The sequence below is a fragment of the Orcinus orca genome, chromosome 18 (genome assembly GCF_937001465.1).
Source record: "Orcinus orca chromosome 18, mOrcOrc1.1, whole genome shotgun sequence".
NCBI classification, from domain to species: Eukaryota; Metazoa; Chordata; class Mammalia; order Artiodactyla; family Delphinidae; genus Orcinus; species Orcinus orca.
Window position 1 is genome coordinate 57,194,537 of NC_064576.1, and position 17,498 is coordinate 57,212,034.

General features: G+C 38.4%; 1 protein-coding gene across 1 annotated transcript in view; it reads left to right on the top strand.

Annotated features, from left to right (window-relative positions):
• Positions 1 to 17,498, top strand: part of GTF2F2 (general transcription factor IIF subunit 2) — a 152,258-nt gene that overhangs the window by 79,272 nt on the left and 55,488 nt on the right. The window contains exon 5 of the mRNA XM_004274574.4: positions 3,884 to 3,965. Coding sequence (XP_004274622.1) covers positions 3,884 to 3,965 — 82 coding nt within the window. The remainder of the gene's footprint in view (positions 1 to 3,883; positions 3,966 to 17,498) is intronic.

Genomic DNA, 17,498 nt, shown 5'->3' on the forward strand with positions numbered 1-17,498 from the left:
CAGTAGTTAAATTAAAAGGTAGGGAATCATAAAAATGATAATAGTATATATTCCTACTGCCTTAAACATTTTGAGACCCACAAATGTACATTTAGTCACCAGTGTACATGCAGGACAAGGCCCTTGCTTTCAGTATAGGGTGCTGACGAGCATCTGATTTCTCTTTCCTGTGAAAAGTAAACCCATAATTTAGTTTCGATTTTCCGTTTTGGTTTCTTTAAAAAGGAGCAAAAACTTAGACACTGCGAAACAGTATGAATGCAGAATCCTTCTAGACTTTTATGTTTCTCTTCTAATCTCTAGTTGTCTCTCCAGTACCTAATTTGACAGATTTTTAGCAACTTATCTTTATATCACATCTTACAAAGCATTAAACCTAGTTTTTGTAGAAACATCTCCCTCCCCCATACTCTTTTTTTTTTTTTTTGCAGTATGCGGGCCTCTCACCGCTGCGGCCTTTCCCGTTGCGGAGCACAGGCTCTAGATGCGCAGGCTCAGCGGCCATGGCTCACGGGCCCAGCCGCTCCGCGGCATGTGGGATCTTCCCAGACCGGGGCACGAACCTGTATCCCCTGCATCGGCAGGTGGACTCTCAACCACTGCGCCACGAGGGAAGCCCCCCCCCCATACTCTTAATTAATGGGATTATGTAATATATAATCAAATTGCATAATTACTAACAGAGTAAAACTAGCATAAACAAGTTCTGCATAGTTTGAGCAGAAGTGTGTGGGAGTAGTAGAGATTAACCTACTACCCACTAGTGTATAGTGAGCTGTGGGCATCTGTCACCATAGTTAAGATGGGAACTGACAGCCTTGGTAATCTAGAAGTGGGTTAAGTGGAGGTCTATCACAAGTGCTTCTCGTGTGTTAAAGTGATTTGTATGCCTATCTCATCATCCTACTAGACCAGAAGCTCCCAAAATGTGATCTGGAAACCACTGGGTAGAGGGGTCCTGGAGACCCTTTAAGGGGCCTGTGAAATCAAAGCTATTTTTATAATAATACCAAGCCTTTCTTTTGCCTTTTTCACTCTGATTTTCTAAACATTTTTCAGTTTTAGTTGCTAGTGTGATCAATATCAGTAGTAAACCCACATAAAAGGTTCTTCGGGGTTCCTCCCTACTTTTCAGGCATATATGCCGCACGTTTGTGAATGGCTGCACTAGCCTCTACTGCTTGAGGGCAAGAGCCAAGTTTCATTTATCTTTGTTATTCCTGATGTGTTTTTGTATTATCTTTTACATAAAGGCACTTAGTAAATATTTGATAAATATATGAGCAATAAAAAGATTATTTTTCAAGTATTTACAGTCTTTCAAACTGGGCCAATGAAGTAGTCTTAAGTCACGATTCCTGTTTTAATGAATATGATCTGTAATGAACAGCAGTGGTGTGCAAGTGGGTGCTTTCAAATGCCTTAAAATGGGATATTTAATAGCTTTCCCCTGAAATCTTAAGCAATGTTTTGGAGAAGAAGAGAAGCATGGTTTCATGGAAAGAATATGAAAACATGTTCCTGTGAGGCTTTAAAAAGTGTGTGACACCTTTAAATCTTGCTTAGGGGGCTGTATTATAAGTAAATTGGTTTTTAAAAAACTTATTTAGGAAGAGAGCGGGAATGGCAAAGAGTTAACAGAGATGTGGGGTTATTTAAGAGCAGCCAATTGGTAGAAGTTTTCATTGCTGCTGATGAAGACTTTTCCTTTCATTTGAGAAGCATTTGAAGGCTATTTTAGATTTGAAAAGGGGATGTGATGGACAGAAAATCATGGTTTGGGGAGGTGAATTTTACTGCTTTGTGTGAGTGAGCTTGATTGAAGAAGAGTGATGAGTGGTGGCCAAGGTGAAATGGGCAGGTGCTTTGGATACTTTTAACCCTTTCAGGTATTATGTGTGGAACGTTGACAGCAGAAACCTTTAACTAGAAATTAAACTCATCCTGTCCACCAGGAGTAGGTACAGATAAATAAGTGGGGAACATTCACAGGTGGTGTTGAAAGGTAGCTTTTTAGTATTCAGCATTAGTAAACACCTGGATATGTAACTAAATTATTTTCAGAGACAGTATTCCAGATCTATTTTGTTTTTTAAAAAGGATTAATTTATGTTTAAAAAGTGAACTTTTGGGGCTTCCCTGGTGGCACAGTGGTTGAGAGTCCGCCTGCCAATGCAGGGGACACAGGTTCGTGCCCCAGTCTGGGAAGATCCCACATGCCGCGGAGCGGCTGGACCCGTGAGCCATGGCCGTTGAGCCTGCGCGTCCGGAGCCTGTGCTCCGCAACGGGAGAGGCCACAGCAGTGAGAGGCCCGCGTACTGAAAAAAAAAAAAAAGTGAACTTTTCTCATGCGTTTAAGACATTATAGATTGGAATCTTTCCCAAATCTTGTTATTGTTATGGCAAGAGTTTTTCTAGATACAACTGTCAGCTTCAGTGGAGAGGCATGCTCAAATATAATACTTGTTTTTGCTTTAAGAAAATTCAAATTTTAATCTTACTAAATTCATTAATAAGAGGAAATTACTTTTAGATATTTAAACTTAAATTTAATATAAAATAATTGCAGCCTTATTATTATTTCCTTCCTGGCATATTTTGGTGTAAGGTAGACGTGCTTCTCATCATTGCTCTTTGCAGTCATCTGTCAGCCTCTACTTGAGGTTTGTTGCATATGTTACATTGAATTATTGAGTTACTGTGTGTATTAGTACTTAGGGGCTATAATAAGGAGTTCCTAGATTTTGGAGGCAAAATCGAGAAAGATCACCATAAGAAAAATTTTCTAACACAAATCATGTGGGCATGGTTCTATCTGCATTCTATGTTTTGGTCAACTTATCTGTTCCTCCAGTGAACTGTATGCTTCTTGAAGAGAATACTGTATTTCAGTCATCTTCGATTCTGCAATGCCTAGATGGTTCCCTTCACATCGTAGGCATTTAGTTAATGTTTGTGGAATGCATGAGGTCATTCGCCCTGAAAAGATGGATCATAAATACATTGCTGATGAGCCAGAGGAGTTCCTGAATCTCTTCCAGAAACCTGGGTGAACTCTCCTGGAAATACGACTGAACCTAACTGTTCCTAACCATGGTCATACATTTCCAGACTGCAGTAAAGCAGATACCATCGTGGGTCAGTCATACATGCATTATCAAATAAGATGAGGTCTTAGGTATGGAGTAGGTGCTAACTTTTGTTTTCTCTTGAATTCTGTTGTCAGGGTCACCGTAAGAATTCTTACTAATGGTGGGAAAAATTGCCCTTCTGTTTGGACAGATATTCATAGCAGTTAAAGGTCTAGTTTAGACACATCATATTAATCATTTTGCTGGAAAATAGAAGTCAGATCAACTGGCAGGCAGAACTGGTACACAGTATAACCCAACCAAGGACCTGCCTAGTTCCACAGTATTTTCTAAGCTAGCTGTACTAGTCACCGTGTATTCTAGAATTTTCTTTTTTGTACATATACGTGTGTGTGCCCATGCATGCAAATACGTGTGTGTATGAATTTTTGATTTAGTGCTTTAGGCTAGCTGTGTTTTCAGAACTTACTTCTACTTGATTTTTATGCCCTTTTAAGCCACTCTCTTTAGGAAGAGCTAAGTGTATAAAAGCTGTTATTGGCCAGGGGCAGCCCAATAAATAAACCTGACAGAAGCCCAGTTTTTTACTAGCCAAGAATAAGGTTTTTCTCTATTCTGACCAATGATATTACTGTAAACTTAAAAATATTCCTTTTCTTTCCTTGATTTTTATTATTAACTATATTTGATTGTAATCATTGTTACCTTGGTTAGTATGTCAAAATACAGTCTTGAACGTGATAAATGTTATTTCTCAATACGTTTGTTAATTTTTGTCTTTCCATTCAAGATAAGCTTTCACTGGAAGGAATAGTGGTACAAAGAGCTGAATGCCGACCTGCTGCCAGTGAAAACTACATGAGATTAAAGAGGTTGGTGTTTTTTAACTTTAAAATAATACCTACTATTTCTTTTTGGGGATTGAAATACATATATTAGATTGTCTATAGACTGCATGAAAACTATGGTTATTGTTGAAAGTGTTTTCTTCAAAGGTTGTTTGGTTTTAAAACCAAGTAAGAACAAACTTCCAGTTATAAAATAAATGTCATGAGGATGTCATGTGCAACATGGTTACTGTAGTTAATAATACTTTATTGCACATTTGAAAGTTTACTGAGGGAATACATCCGGAAAGTTCTTATCCCAAGACAAAAAAAAATTTTTAACTATTACCTATGCTGGTGGAAGTTAACTAGACTTATTGTGGTGATCATTTCCCAAAGTATACAGTTATTGAATTGTTTTCTTGTACACCTGAAACTAATATAATGTTATATGTCAGTTATACCTCAGTTTTTTAAAAACTCAAGAGTTTCTTTGGCAAAAGAACTTTCAGAACCTGGGCTATTAATTTGGGGTATATTAAGCTACTGTGTTAATATAACCTGGAATCAAATTTTTTAAATGTCTTTTTCTAGTTGTCCTTATAAATCTTGATTCTCCAAAGACATGTAATAAGATCTTTGTACTATTTTATTTTCAAGGGCTATAATTTTCCTATGATGAATATGTATCTAAAATACTGTACATTAAAAAGCAAGTATAGTTAGTTGCTAGAATACCATCCTTTTCTCTTAATCTTCAAAGAACTTTTTAGAAACTTATTACTTTGTTAGAGATTTTGCTTAGGGGTCCTTCCTCCCCACTTTAGTACGTGGTTAACCTTTTGTAATTAATATTTAAAGATTATGATCGTGAATTCTTGATACTTCAAACTTTGTGACTTTCAAAGAGTCAACAGTTTTTTAAACCCGGAAGAAATGTATTTATTGTACTTACTTTATAGTTTATATTGAATGTATTTCAACCCCATGTAGTTTAGAATTACACATTTTTTCATTTACCCAGCACTTACTACGTGAAATAGTAGTGAACAAAACAAATAAAAATCTCTACCCTCATGGAACTTACATTTTAGAAGATTGTAGCTGCTCAGAACTCGTAGTTGGGAGGACACTTTCAAGTGACAGCAGCAGCCCTTATGGATATCCAGACTGGCTGAGCTGGATCAGCTCTCAGTTTCACATTTAAAAATTTTTTCCCCTTTTCTCAATTAGATTGGAAGTCTGTCCCCTGGGAATGAAACAGAGAGACTGGCTTTGTCCAATAATCCCTCTAATTTCAATGCCTCCCCAGGGCAAGTAAAAGGATGACAATCAAAATGAAAACTTTTTATGACAGTAAATAACTTTGGAACACAGGCAGATGCTTCTCTTTGTTTTGGGCCTATAAAGTTTATTATATAATACAAATCTTTTTGAGAATTTTTCTTCAGATAACTACCGAAATTGGAAAATGGAAAATCTGATTACTCTGCTGCTTGCCAAGATATTTTTCTGTGGTCTTAATTTTCTTTAAAAGTTTCTAAAAATTTCTGATGATGAGATCAGGCAAGTCACCTGCTGTGTTTATGAAATGGCTGTTTTTTCCTTACCAAAAAAGACATTACAATTGTTTAGCCTTTTGGAGTATGCTAAAAGACCAGCCATTATATATTTCAGTTACTTCAGTGACTCGACGAAACAGGGTGATTCAGGAGATGATAATTATGTGATGAGTTAGATGCTATATGACATAAGGCTGAGATTTTTTTTGACCCAGTGGAAAAAGACATGAGTAAGAACACTTTCTACACAGAGAGACATGTAGGTACAGAGACCCGGGGAAGGCATCAGGGACCTGTGTGTAGTTCTGCAAGCCTGGAACGCAGGGTTTATTTGGGGCAGAACAAGCAGAAGCTCCAGCCCTTTTTTGAACTCTGAACTTAAATATCCAAAAGCCTGGTTGGATGTCCAGTAGACATTTCAAATATGTCAAAACCTGAACTCCAAGTCTTGCCCCTCAAACCTGCTCCACCAGCATTCGTTCTCATCTGAGCTCATGCCAACTCTGTCCTCCCATTTTTCTCAACCCATAAACCTTGGTTGCATTCTTGACTCCTCTCTCACACCCCACATCCAGGGTGTCAGAAAAATCTTACTGACTGTACCTTTAAAATATTATACATCTGCAGTCTGACCATTTCTCACCACCCACATGATCTGCCGTTGTTTCTCACCTGGATCACGGCGGTAGCCTCCTAGCAGAGTTCCTGCTTCTACCCTTGCCCCACTGGAGTCTGTTGTCAGCACAGTAGCCAGAGCAGTTCTTTTAAAACCTGTCAAGTTGTGCCGTTCCTCTGCTTACATGTCACTTCCAGTGTTTCCTGTATTACTCAGAATAAAATCCAAGTCCTTATAATTGTATACAGGGACCTACATGATCTCCCTACCGTTCTCTTCCCCTTCTCCCCATTCGAACCTCCTGCTTCCCTCCCCCTCACTCACTCTGCTCCATCCACACTGATCTCATAACAGTCCACGAGCACAGGCACAGTTCCATATGAGGGTCTTTGCACTGGATGTTCTTTCCTACCTGGAACACACTTTCTCCAGACAGCTGCATGGCTCACCTCGCCTCTTTCAATTCTCTTCTCAAATTCTACTTTTTCAATAAGGTGTACCCTGACCACCTTATTTCCTTCTATGCTTGTATTTTTTCAATAGCACATATCACCTAATGTAATTTATTTACTATATTTATTACCAGCTTTGCCCTAGTGCAGTTTAAGCTCCCATAGTTTGTTTTTTGTTTTGTTTTGTCTGTATGTGCACCTACTTTGTTCACTGATACACGCATACCCCCAAGTGTCTAGAATAGTTCATGACATGTAGCAGGTAGTCAGGAAATATTTGTGTGCTTTTTTTTTGGTTTTGTTTTTATTTAATTAATGGCTGCGTTGGGTCTTCAATGCTGCATGCAGGCTTTCTCTAGTTGCGGTGAGCGGGGGCTACTCATTGCAGTGGCTTCTCTTGTTGCGGAGCACAGGCTCTAGGCGTGCAGGCTTCAGTAGTTATGACATGTGGGCTCAGTAGTCGTGGCTCACGGGCTCTAGAGCTCAGGCTCAGTAGTTGTGGTGCACAGGCTTAGTTGCTCCGCAGCATGTGGGATCTTCCCGGACCAGGGCTTGAACCCGTGTCCCCTGCATTGGCAGGCGGATTCTTAACCACTGCGCCACCAGGGAAGTCCTAGGAAATATTTGTTGAGTGAATGAATGGCAGGACAAAGTTTGAAATGTTAGTCTCATATGCTTGTTAAATTACTTGTTAAAAGGTCTTACATGCTGTGGTAAGAAATTTGGACTTTGTGTGCTGTTACTATTAGGGAGGCACTGAAGGATTTTAAGCTGATGGAAAGTGAAGGGATTTGTGTGTTAGAAGAGTCATTCTGGCCATAGTACAGAGATTGAAACCAGGGAGATAAATTAGAGGCTGACGTAATAGCCCAGGTACAAAATGTCAGAATGACTAAACAAGGTGGTTAGGCAGAAGGGAGATGAGAAACTAGGTTCTGAGGATATTTGGAGGTAGAGTTTGTACGACTTGATAAACTCATCTCAAACTTCCATGGTTGGGCTTCCCTGGTGGCGCAGTGGTTAAGAATCCGCCTGCCAATGCAGGGTACCTGGGTTCGAGCCCTGGTCCGGGAAGATCCCACATGCTGCAGAGCAACTAAACCCGAGTACCACAACTACTGAGCCTGAGCTCTAGAGCCCGTGAACTACAACTACTGAAGCCTGCGTGCCACAGCTACTGAAGCTCGTGTGCCTAGAGCCCATGCTCCTCAAAAGAGAAGCCACCACAATGGGAAACCCACGTATCGCAACGAAAAGTAGCCCACGCTCCTCGCAACTAGAGAAAGCCCGCGCGCAGCAACGAAGACCCAATGCAGCCATAAATAAATAAATAGATAGATAGATAAATAATTTAATTAAAACTTCCATAGTTGTGGGACAGGGGATTTCTCTAGGACCAGACTAATGGTGGTGGCTCTTGTGTTGTGGCCTAGATACACGTCCTGCTGTGAGTCTCAGACTGGCTCCATACCATCCTGTGCAATGCACTGACGAGGTCAGAGGGATAAAGAAGTCCTTACAGTTTAATTTAAATCCTGGTTGACAATTTACGTAAAATCTTAAAGAAGCAGGAAGTACTTAAACTTCAAGAAGCGTAACAATGGGTAAATTCTCAAAATAGGAAAGTAATCTAAGTCATAAGTTGTATCTCATGTGTTTTGTTTATCATTATTCAACATTTTCCAATGTCTGCTGTGATCACTAAGGTAAGATTCAGTTTTAGAAAAATCACTAGATAACTGTTCTTGCTCTAGAGAGCTTTCTGTCTTTGAACCTCAAGAAAACACACACAGAGGATTATTTAAAAATATTTATTGACAGTGTAGTGGGGGAGGAATAGAAATGTTGTGGTGCTATTGATGTAAAGTGGAAAGACAGATTTTCAGATGTGGGTGGGTGATCTCAAAGTGGAAGTATTTGAGAACAGAATTGGCAATTCAATATTTCAGATATCCTGTACCTAGATATTTGATACACAGGCTCAAAGTTTTTCAGGGCCTTCTTCTTTTTTTTTTAATTAATTTTTTTTGTTGATTTACAGTGGTGTATTAGTTTCTGCTATACAGCAAAGTGAATCAGTTATACATATACATGTATCTACCCTTTTTTAGATTCTTTTCCCATATAGGTCATTACAGAGTATTGAGTAGAGTTCTCTGTGCTATATATATATAGTAGGTCCTTATTAGTATTCTATTTTATATATAGTAGTGTGCATATGTCAATCCCAGTCTCCCAATTTATCCCTCCCTTTCCTCTTCCCCTTTGGTAACCGTAAGTTTGTTTTCTACATCTGTGACTCTATTTCTGTTTTGTAAATAAGCTCATTTGTACCATTTTTTTAGATTCCACATATAAGCGATATCATATGATATTTGTCTTTCTCTGACTTACTTCACTCAGTATGACAATCTCTGGGTCCATCCATGTCCCTGTAAATGGCATTATTTTGTTCTTTTTTATGGCTGAGTAATATTCTGTTGTATATATGTACCACATCTTCTTTATCCATTCATCCATTGATGGACATTTAGGTTGCTCCCATGTCCTGGCTATTGTAAATGGAGCTGCAATGAACATTGGCGTACATGTATCTTTTCAGATTATGGTTTTCTCCTGATATATGCCCAGGAGTGGGATTGCTGCATCATATGGTAGCTCTATTTTTAGTTTTTTAAGGAACCACCATACTGTTCTCCATAGTGGCTGTGCCAGTTTACATTCCCACCAACAGTGTAGGGGGGTTCCCTTTTCTCCATACCCTCCCTAGCGTTTATTGGTTGTAGACTTTTTGATGATGGCCATTCTGACCAGTGTGAGGTGATACCTCATTGTAGTTTTGATTTGCATTTCTCTAATAATTAGTGATGTTGAGCATCTTTTCATGTGCTTTTTGGTCATCTGTATGTTCCCTTTGGAGAAATGTCTATTTAGATCTTCCATCAGGGACTTCTTCTGACTGCCTACTCTTTAATGACATTCAGGGTTTTTTTGATAATCTGGCTCTTGTCTCACTTCCTGGCTTCATTTTCAGCTCTTCTCCTTTACATAGGTGTCCAATAGTTATATCACACTACAAGTTGTTTTCCCAGATGTACTAGGCATTTGTACATCTTTACGGCTGTGTGATATGTTGCATCCTTTATCTGGAAGGCCTTAACTGCCTTCTGCCAAGGGCCTTTAAAACCAACCCAAGTGTCGTTTACTCACAGAAACCTTCTCATATCTTCCACTCCCCACTCCAGTCAGGATCTGCCTCCCCTGCCCCTTTCCTATGTTCCCACATACTGTTCTTCTTTAATGGTATATATAAATGTCTATGTTTTCTACTACTTAGGTGTACATAGTTGCATCTTCTACAAGATTATAAACTTCATAAGAGCAGGAACTATGAGTTTTATTTTTCTTCCTTTCTTTTCCATTTTTCCTTCCTCCTTTCCTTTTTGTATCTCAGCACTTGGCATAGCACATCACAAATGTATAAATATCCAGAAGTATCTATTGGGTTGAAATTGATTGAAATAGAAATGAATGGCAAAACTAGGTACGGAAACATGGAAATCAGCAGCACTCAGCTTCTTTGATTTGATTTGATTTGATTTTTTTACCCAGAGCTACACTTGAAACCTGGACTTGATTTTTCAGTTCATTTACATGTGCATGTGCGCACACACATCTTGCTTTGAGAAGAAAGTGATTGTAAAACAAATACAGAAACATTTCGTCAACAACGAAAAAGGTTTTCAAAGTATAAAATACGAATTGAATAGTCTTCCATTTACAGAGGACTAGAAAAGAAAGCCTTTGTGTCAAAGACCTTTCTTTCCTTGATTAATTGAGTGAGGTTTTTTCCTGAAATCAGTGAGATTTTACTATATTATATTTTAGCAAATAGCAGCTGAACTATACTCTTAATAATGTAAATGGGTATATACAAAGTGTATTTTATATAATACTCTCTAAGAACGATGTGTTGCTTTGGTGGGAATTTAATTTTAGTAGTAGATTCTTATTACAGCTCTCTGTTATTAAAATTTAGCTGATAAATTAGCCAAATGTTATGAGAATTATAACTCCCATATTCATCAAATGTAAGTAAGATTCTGTTAGTTTGTAAGAGTCTGTCATTCATTTAAATGAAGGTGGAAATTAGTATTGCAGTAAACCCAAGAAATATGTAAACCTTTGAATCAGTGAAATTTAAGCCAAGAAAGAAATGAATCCTGTGCTATAATTTTCTTTCGTCCAAACCCATCACGTATATAAAGTTTTACAAAAATCCATTTAGCCATGCAAGAAAATCTAAAAATCAAATGGGAAAAAAAAAATTTCCAATGCTTCTAGTACTTTCTCTTTATCTGACATAAATTTGGATGGATTTGAATGATATTTTATTAGGAGGAAATTTATTTTGAATTGCTAAATGTGAATATATTTAAAATAGCTCATATCTGATGTATTATGTAATTAAAATTTAATTTGTATTGTTTCATTAACTGTAACTTTACTAATGACCTTGAGTTTTTCCTTAATGGTCAAATGATAAATTATGTAATCAACCTATTTATAGTTCATATTGTACATTTTTAAATGTAAAGGGACATAAATATAAGACAATCATCCTAACCTGTTTTCGTGTAGGAAATCCTAGTAATAGGAAAATATATGGCTTTTTAACTTCTGCATGTTTTTGTCACTAAGTCATCTAAAAATATTTGTCTCAAAAATTTTTATTTTTAGTTCTTTCAGTGTTTGTGGGTTTTCTTCAAAAACCTAATAAGAAAAGCTTTTCCCTTTGGGAACAGAACATTGGCTGTAGATGGGTGGAGAAAAGAAAAAGCAGTTTTTTTTTCTATTCTGAGACACCAGACAGAGGAAGCAAGTTGTGATTCACATTCTCTCCTGGGGAGAAGTTACCTTGCTGTACCTGCCTAGATTCCTGATGCTTCATATTATGGTAAAAGATGTCTTAGAACGTCTTATTGTAAGGGAAGTGGAAAGGACCCTCTCACTTAGTAGCTCTTTACGTAATTTGTGGGTGATGTGATTCATGCCCAGAGAAGTTTCTGCAAATAAAATTTTTGCTTAATGCAATAACAGCACTGAAGCATTTTCTTTTCACCATATTTAAACTAGTTTTTGAATATATTTAGTCCTTGTAATTTTTATTTTTCTTCATATATAAATTACATAAAGAATAATTATTTTATAAATATTTCTTATATATTAGGATGATTATCTTATAGCTATGTCCCTTTATATTTAAAAAAGTACATAATGAGTTGTAAATAGGGTAATTACATAATTTATCGTTTAAAACAGGATACTTTTAAGAATGAAAGTAGGCCTAACCTGAGAGCTACACTGAGACAGCAGTGTAAACTGTCCCACGTAAACTGCGATGTAAGATCACCCTTATTGTGAATAGCCTGGATATATTAAAATGCTGACTTTAAAATGAGAACTTAAAGAGTCAAATAATGAAAGTTCTGGCAGTTAGGAAACATATATCAGAGAATCTAGAATAGAAACTGCTATGGCTGAACATAAACTGTTGTGTGAGTCCCAGTAGCCACCCAAATCTGGGCATATGACAGTGCGATGTGAACGTTTAAATGTATATTTGTATAATCTTAATGTAAATTTGTAGATAAAGTTTATTAAACAGCAAAATGAATAATAAACTAAACTTAGCTTTACAGAAAATCACTTTTCTGTTAATCCTAAATAAAAGGTGAGGTTATAGAAGTAACTCAGGGTTCGATAAAGATAATTTTATGACCAGGGAAATACAGTAATGGATTTTAGCTTTCTGGTGATCTTATTTGAAACAGATTTTATTGAACAGAGTTTCTGGTGAATGTTGAGGTTAATGGTTAATGTACTTGTATTAATTAGATGCTTTCATTTGTAAGTATCAGAAAACCCAGGGCAAACTGGCTTAAAAATAAAAGAAATTTGTTGACTCCCGTAAATTGAATCCAGTGGTATTGTGGGCTTTAGCCGTGGCTTTACCTGGGAGTTCTCAGCGTCCTTAGTGTTCGAGCTGTTTTGAATTTTCTGGGGTCTGTCTGTCTCCAGCTTGCCTGTTTTCAGACGGGCTTTTCTCCTGGTAGCAAGAGGGCTACTTGCAGCTCCCAGGATTGTCTACCTCATTCTTTATACGGGGCCTCGGGAGTTAAGTGACCTTGTCTTCAACCAACCATTAAACAGAACCCTTCACTTCCTTCTGTGGGCCAGCATGGTTCTGAATTTACTTCAGAAACCAATAAATGTGTTAATGAAGGTGGGAAGTGTGCACTAATGCTTAGGGCCCACCTGTGGAAATGTACAGGAGGGAGGGTCAGTCCCATCAAACAACACATGTGGCTGCTGCTCAGTAGCGGGGGGACAGGGTGGGTGCCAGGGAGATAATCCTAAGATCAACAGCAAAACTCTTTTTACCAGAAAAGCATCTTAGGGGTAAGAAACATTCATCAGGGACATTCGCACCCTTCATTGCTTCTCTTGAAGAATGACCGTCTTCTCTCTTGAAAGAGGGTCAGAACTTTTATTAGAAAGCAACTCTGTGAAGATGCCTTAATAATAGGGTAAGATGGTGAAGAGGTTGGGCTCTGGAGTCTCACTGCCTGGTTTTAAAGACTGGATTCCCCATTTACTGGCTCTATGATCTTGGGCAAAGTACATGGCCTTTCGGTGCCTTTGTTTCCTCACCTGTAAAATGTGGTAGTGGCATTTATCTGTGTTATGATAATGATTAAATAATACTATATATTACATGATGTGTCTGACACAGAGTAGGTACTCAATAAATATTACCCATTATGTTTATGACAGTTGCCTGAGTAAGTACTCCTGTCCTAAAACCCTCTGGAGATATTCCCAACCCAACCCGGTTTGTCTTAGTTCTCCTGATAAAAGAGACTTGCACACAAGGATTCTTTTTGAATTCCTGCCCTGAAGTAGATAAATTAGTTTAATCAAGTTTAAATTGGAAATAGAGCAGAAAGAGAACTAGAGCTAAGAAAAAGAATCTGAAGAATTTTTTTATAGAGTTCATGATAATAATCCTCTTTTCAAAACAAAAACCCTAAAGTAGTGGTTTAGAAGTTCCTAGATATTATCGAGATTCAGACCCAAGGAACTGAGTTAACCCTCTCTTCACAGTCTTTTCATCTACCCTGTTCTTGCCCTCAAGAACTCCTTAATGTGCCCACCACCATATATAGATCAGAAACCCATGGATTTTTAGTTTATAAATCTTCTACTGGATGTTCAGAATCTTTATGGAAATTGTAAAGGTTACTGATCCTGAAATTTTCCCAAGTTACCTTTGGAAACAGTCTTATCGTCCCCTCCTGCAGTGATACTTTAGCTGATGACTCTCCTGAGGTACCCAAATGTGTGACTTTTAAAATGTGGGGCTGTAAATCTTCTTCGTCAAAGATTTTTTTAAAGGCCAGAGAACAGGAAGTCCTAGAGAGCTAACCCAAGAAGGCAGCTAACCTTCTTTGCCGTAGGTGTGCCCTTGTTCTCACATCCTTTCACCTTGAACTGCTCCTTTTTAACTACCATTTAAAAATGAAGCATTATGTGAAAGAAGCCGCGTGTCATCATTGAAGTACAGTGATTTTTAAGTGTATTATAAACACATAGCTGCAGTAAACATGCCAAACTACCAGTGGGATGAAACGACCGTGAAAAGGTAGTCATGGTGTTTTATCAAGAAGTTTTTAAAAGACACATCTTCATGGGGAATGCTTTTTGGTGCAGGGAAGCCTTCTGTTTTTGGCTGCATTGGGTATTTGTTGCTGCACGTGGGCTTTCTCTAGTTCGGACGAGCGGGGGCTACTCTTTGTTGTGGTGCGCAGCCTTCTCATTATGGTGGCTTCTCTTGTTGCGGAGCACGGGCTCTAGGCACGCAGGCTTCAGTAGTTGTGGCACGCAGGCCCAGTAGTTGTGGCATGCGGGCCCAGTAGTTGTGGCCTGTGGGCTCTAGAGCACAGGCTCAGTAGTTGTGGTGCACGGGCTCTAGAGCGCAGGCTCAGTAGTTGTGGCGCACGGGCTTAGATGCTCCGCGGCATGTGGGATGTTTCCGGACCAGGGCTCGAACCCGTGTTCCCTGCATTGGCAGGTGGTTTCTTAACCACTGCGCCACCAGGTAAGTCCCAATAATGGATTTTTTTTTCCCCCCTACACCGTGAGGCTTGTGGGATTTCAGTTTCCTGACCAGGGATCGAACCCATGCCCTTGGCAGTGAGAGCACTGAGCCCTAACCACTGGATTGCCAGGGCATTCCTGGTGTAAGAAAGACTTCTTAGGGAGATTGACAGTAAAGATGTCCTCTGAAGAGCCCTAGCAGCTGTCCCCACAGCCCTTGAGCTGTAGGCTGCTCCTAAAGATTTACTATTCTGATGAAATAAGGATTTTCCAAATGATTATAAAAAGTTATCAGGAATATATTGATATATTAAAAAATTAAACCATTGGCATAATTAAACAACAAACAAAGGTTCTATGTAATCCTTCTTTCAAGTCCTCAGATATTTTTACCAAAGATTGCAGGAGGAGAGGGATTTTTTCAGTATCTGGGTACCGTTGTCTCACCCTAAACACAGCTCGTCTTTGGAATTCCCCACCTCTTCTGCCCGCTGTCTTGGTGTTCCTGGGGCTTCTGACCCCTTCTACTCTGCTGCCATTGCAGCTCAAGCGCGCACTAGAGCAAACCCAGTCATTATCAGTCTTCCCCATGTGCTTTCGTGTCCCACTGTCTGCTGTGCTCTTTCCTTGCTTTCCTGCTTTCCAGACTCCTGTTCGTCCTTTAAGATTCAGCTCAAATGTCAACCTGCACAACTGTTTCTCTCCGCCCAAGATAAGTACCATTCCACCAAGCTCCTGCTTATACTTTTTCTAATAAACCACTAATCGCATTTTGCTTTTCATTCTACTTTTATTACTTTTGTTTATATCTCTACTAGATAGTGAGCTCCTTGAGGTCAGGGTCTGTAATCTCATTCATGCTTAATCCAACAGCTTTATGTTCAATAAGTGCTAGGGGAGTAATTGACCAAAAATCAGTAGTTTAAAGTTAAGAATTTACAGTGTACCTTAATTAATGAATCTCTCCAGGATGAATACTCTTTTAAAAATGCATTTAGCTGTATTTAAGGTTCAAATTATAGGCCCTGAGAAACAGTATTGGCATGTGGTGGTGTTTGTACAAAGCCTCACAGCTTTGCAGGATAAAAAACCTCAATACACAATTTCTCTTTGTTCACTCACAATTGAAAATCAACAGGGCTAAACCTTAGGCAAAACTGTGAAGTATGGAAAGTTTATCTTTATTATCCCAGCATCTCCTTTTTTCATTTCTTTTCCTCTTAGTAATGCTGTCTTTACGCATCTATTTACTTTTTTTTTTTTAACATCTTTATTGGGGTATAATTGCTTTACAATGGTGTGTTAGTTTCTGCTTTATAACAAAGTGAATCAGTTATACATATACATATGTTCTCATATCTCTTCCCTCTTGCGTCTCCCTCCCTCCCACCCTCCCTATCCCACCCCTCCAGGCGGTCACAAAGCACCTAGCCGATATCCCTGTGCCATGCGGCTGCTTCCCACTAGCTATCTACCTTACGTTTGTTAGTGTATATGTGTCCATGCCTATTTACTTTTTATCCTGCTCTCATCTTTTTTATTCTATCAATTCTGAATATATTTTAAGAATGAATGGGCCTAAGTCAAACTGGGTATTTGATTTTAAACCTTTTCTTACTAAATGTGAGATAATAGCCATCAGGTTACCTGTTCAAGGTATTTGAGTGGGCACATTTTTTTCACGAGAAAGGACGAAAAGTCACTGAAATTATAGCATTTATAGGTTGGCCCTAAACACAGATTAAATATGCCTTTTTGTTTGTCAGGGGGACTTATCCCCAGGATAACCATCTGTGCTTCCTGGCCCGAGTGGGTAGATCTGGCCTAGCTGCATTTGTTGGAGATCTGTTCTGAGAATTTAAAATTTGCTGCTGAATGTGACCCACAGAAGTGGCCAAATGTCCTTAGGCAGGATCAGGACCACCACTAGTCTGTAGGATGTATTGTACACATTTTTAAAGGTGATCCTTCCTCAAGTGTTTTTATTTGTATCTGTCAGAAAATCATAGTAATTTACATATTTTGTTAAATAAGACATTACTACCATCTGCCAGAAAATTGTCATAATAATTACACAAATCTTTGCTCTCTCTGATGCGAATGTGCCCCTTCATGTGGCATCACTGTACACGCTAAACAGAGAAACCTGGGAAGGAGCTCTACTCTCTGGTTTGCTGCAGGCCTTCAGGTCCTGTTTTCTTACCGGTTGGCTTAAAATTTAAGTTGCTTGCCCCGTCCTTGCAGGCACTGGGTTTTCATCTCTTGGTCTGTGATTCCCTGAAGCACTTGAAAACTAAGGAAAGATACCACATCTTCCTTTATTAGGGAACAAGGGTCCCATTTAGTATGTTGAATCAGTAGGAATAATGATAATCAAGCCTTTAACTTATTGCTAGGACGAACTAATTTAAACTTTGGGATGATCAGGCTTTAAATATTCTTAGTAGTTAGTCAATCAAAGTACAAGAAAACCTGACTCATAAACATCTTATATACTATCTCTTTTTCTTGAGACTCTAATGCAATTGCCATGGGATGTATTTGTAAAGAAAACTTGGATTTTTTTAAAAGAATCTTTCAATTTATAAGTAGAGAAAGAGAAGATATTGTTTACAGATTTTAAAAGACTGTTTTGGGGAACTGATTTTAGGGGTCACACACTCTTAAATGGCTCCATATTTATATTAATTAGATGTTTATTTTAGTTACTGGTTTTTTTTAGTCTTATTTCCATTTTCACAAATGATCATAGAGTCATAGAGAAGTTGTGATTTGCCCAAGCTCACAG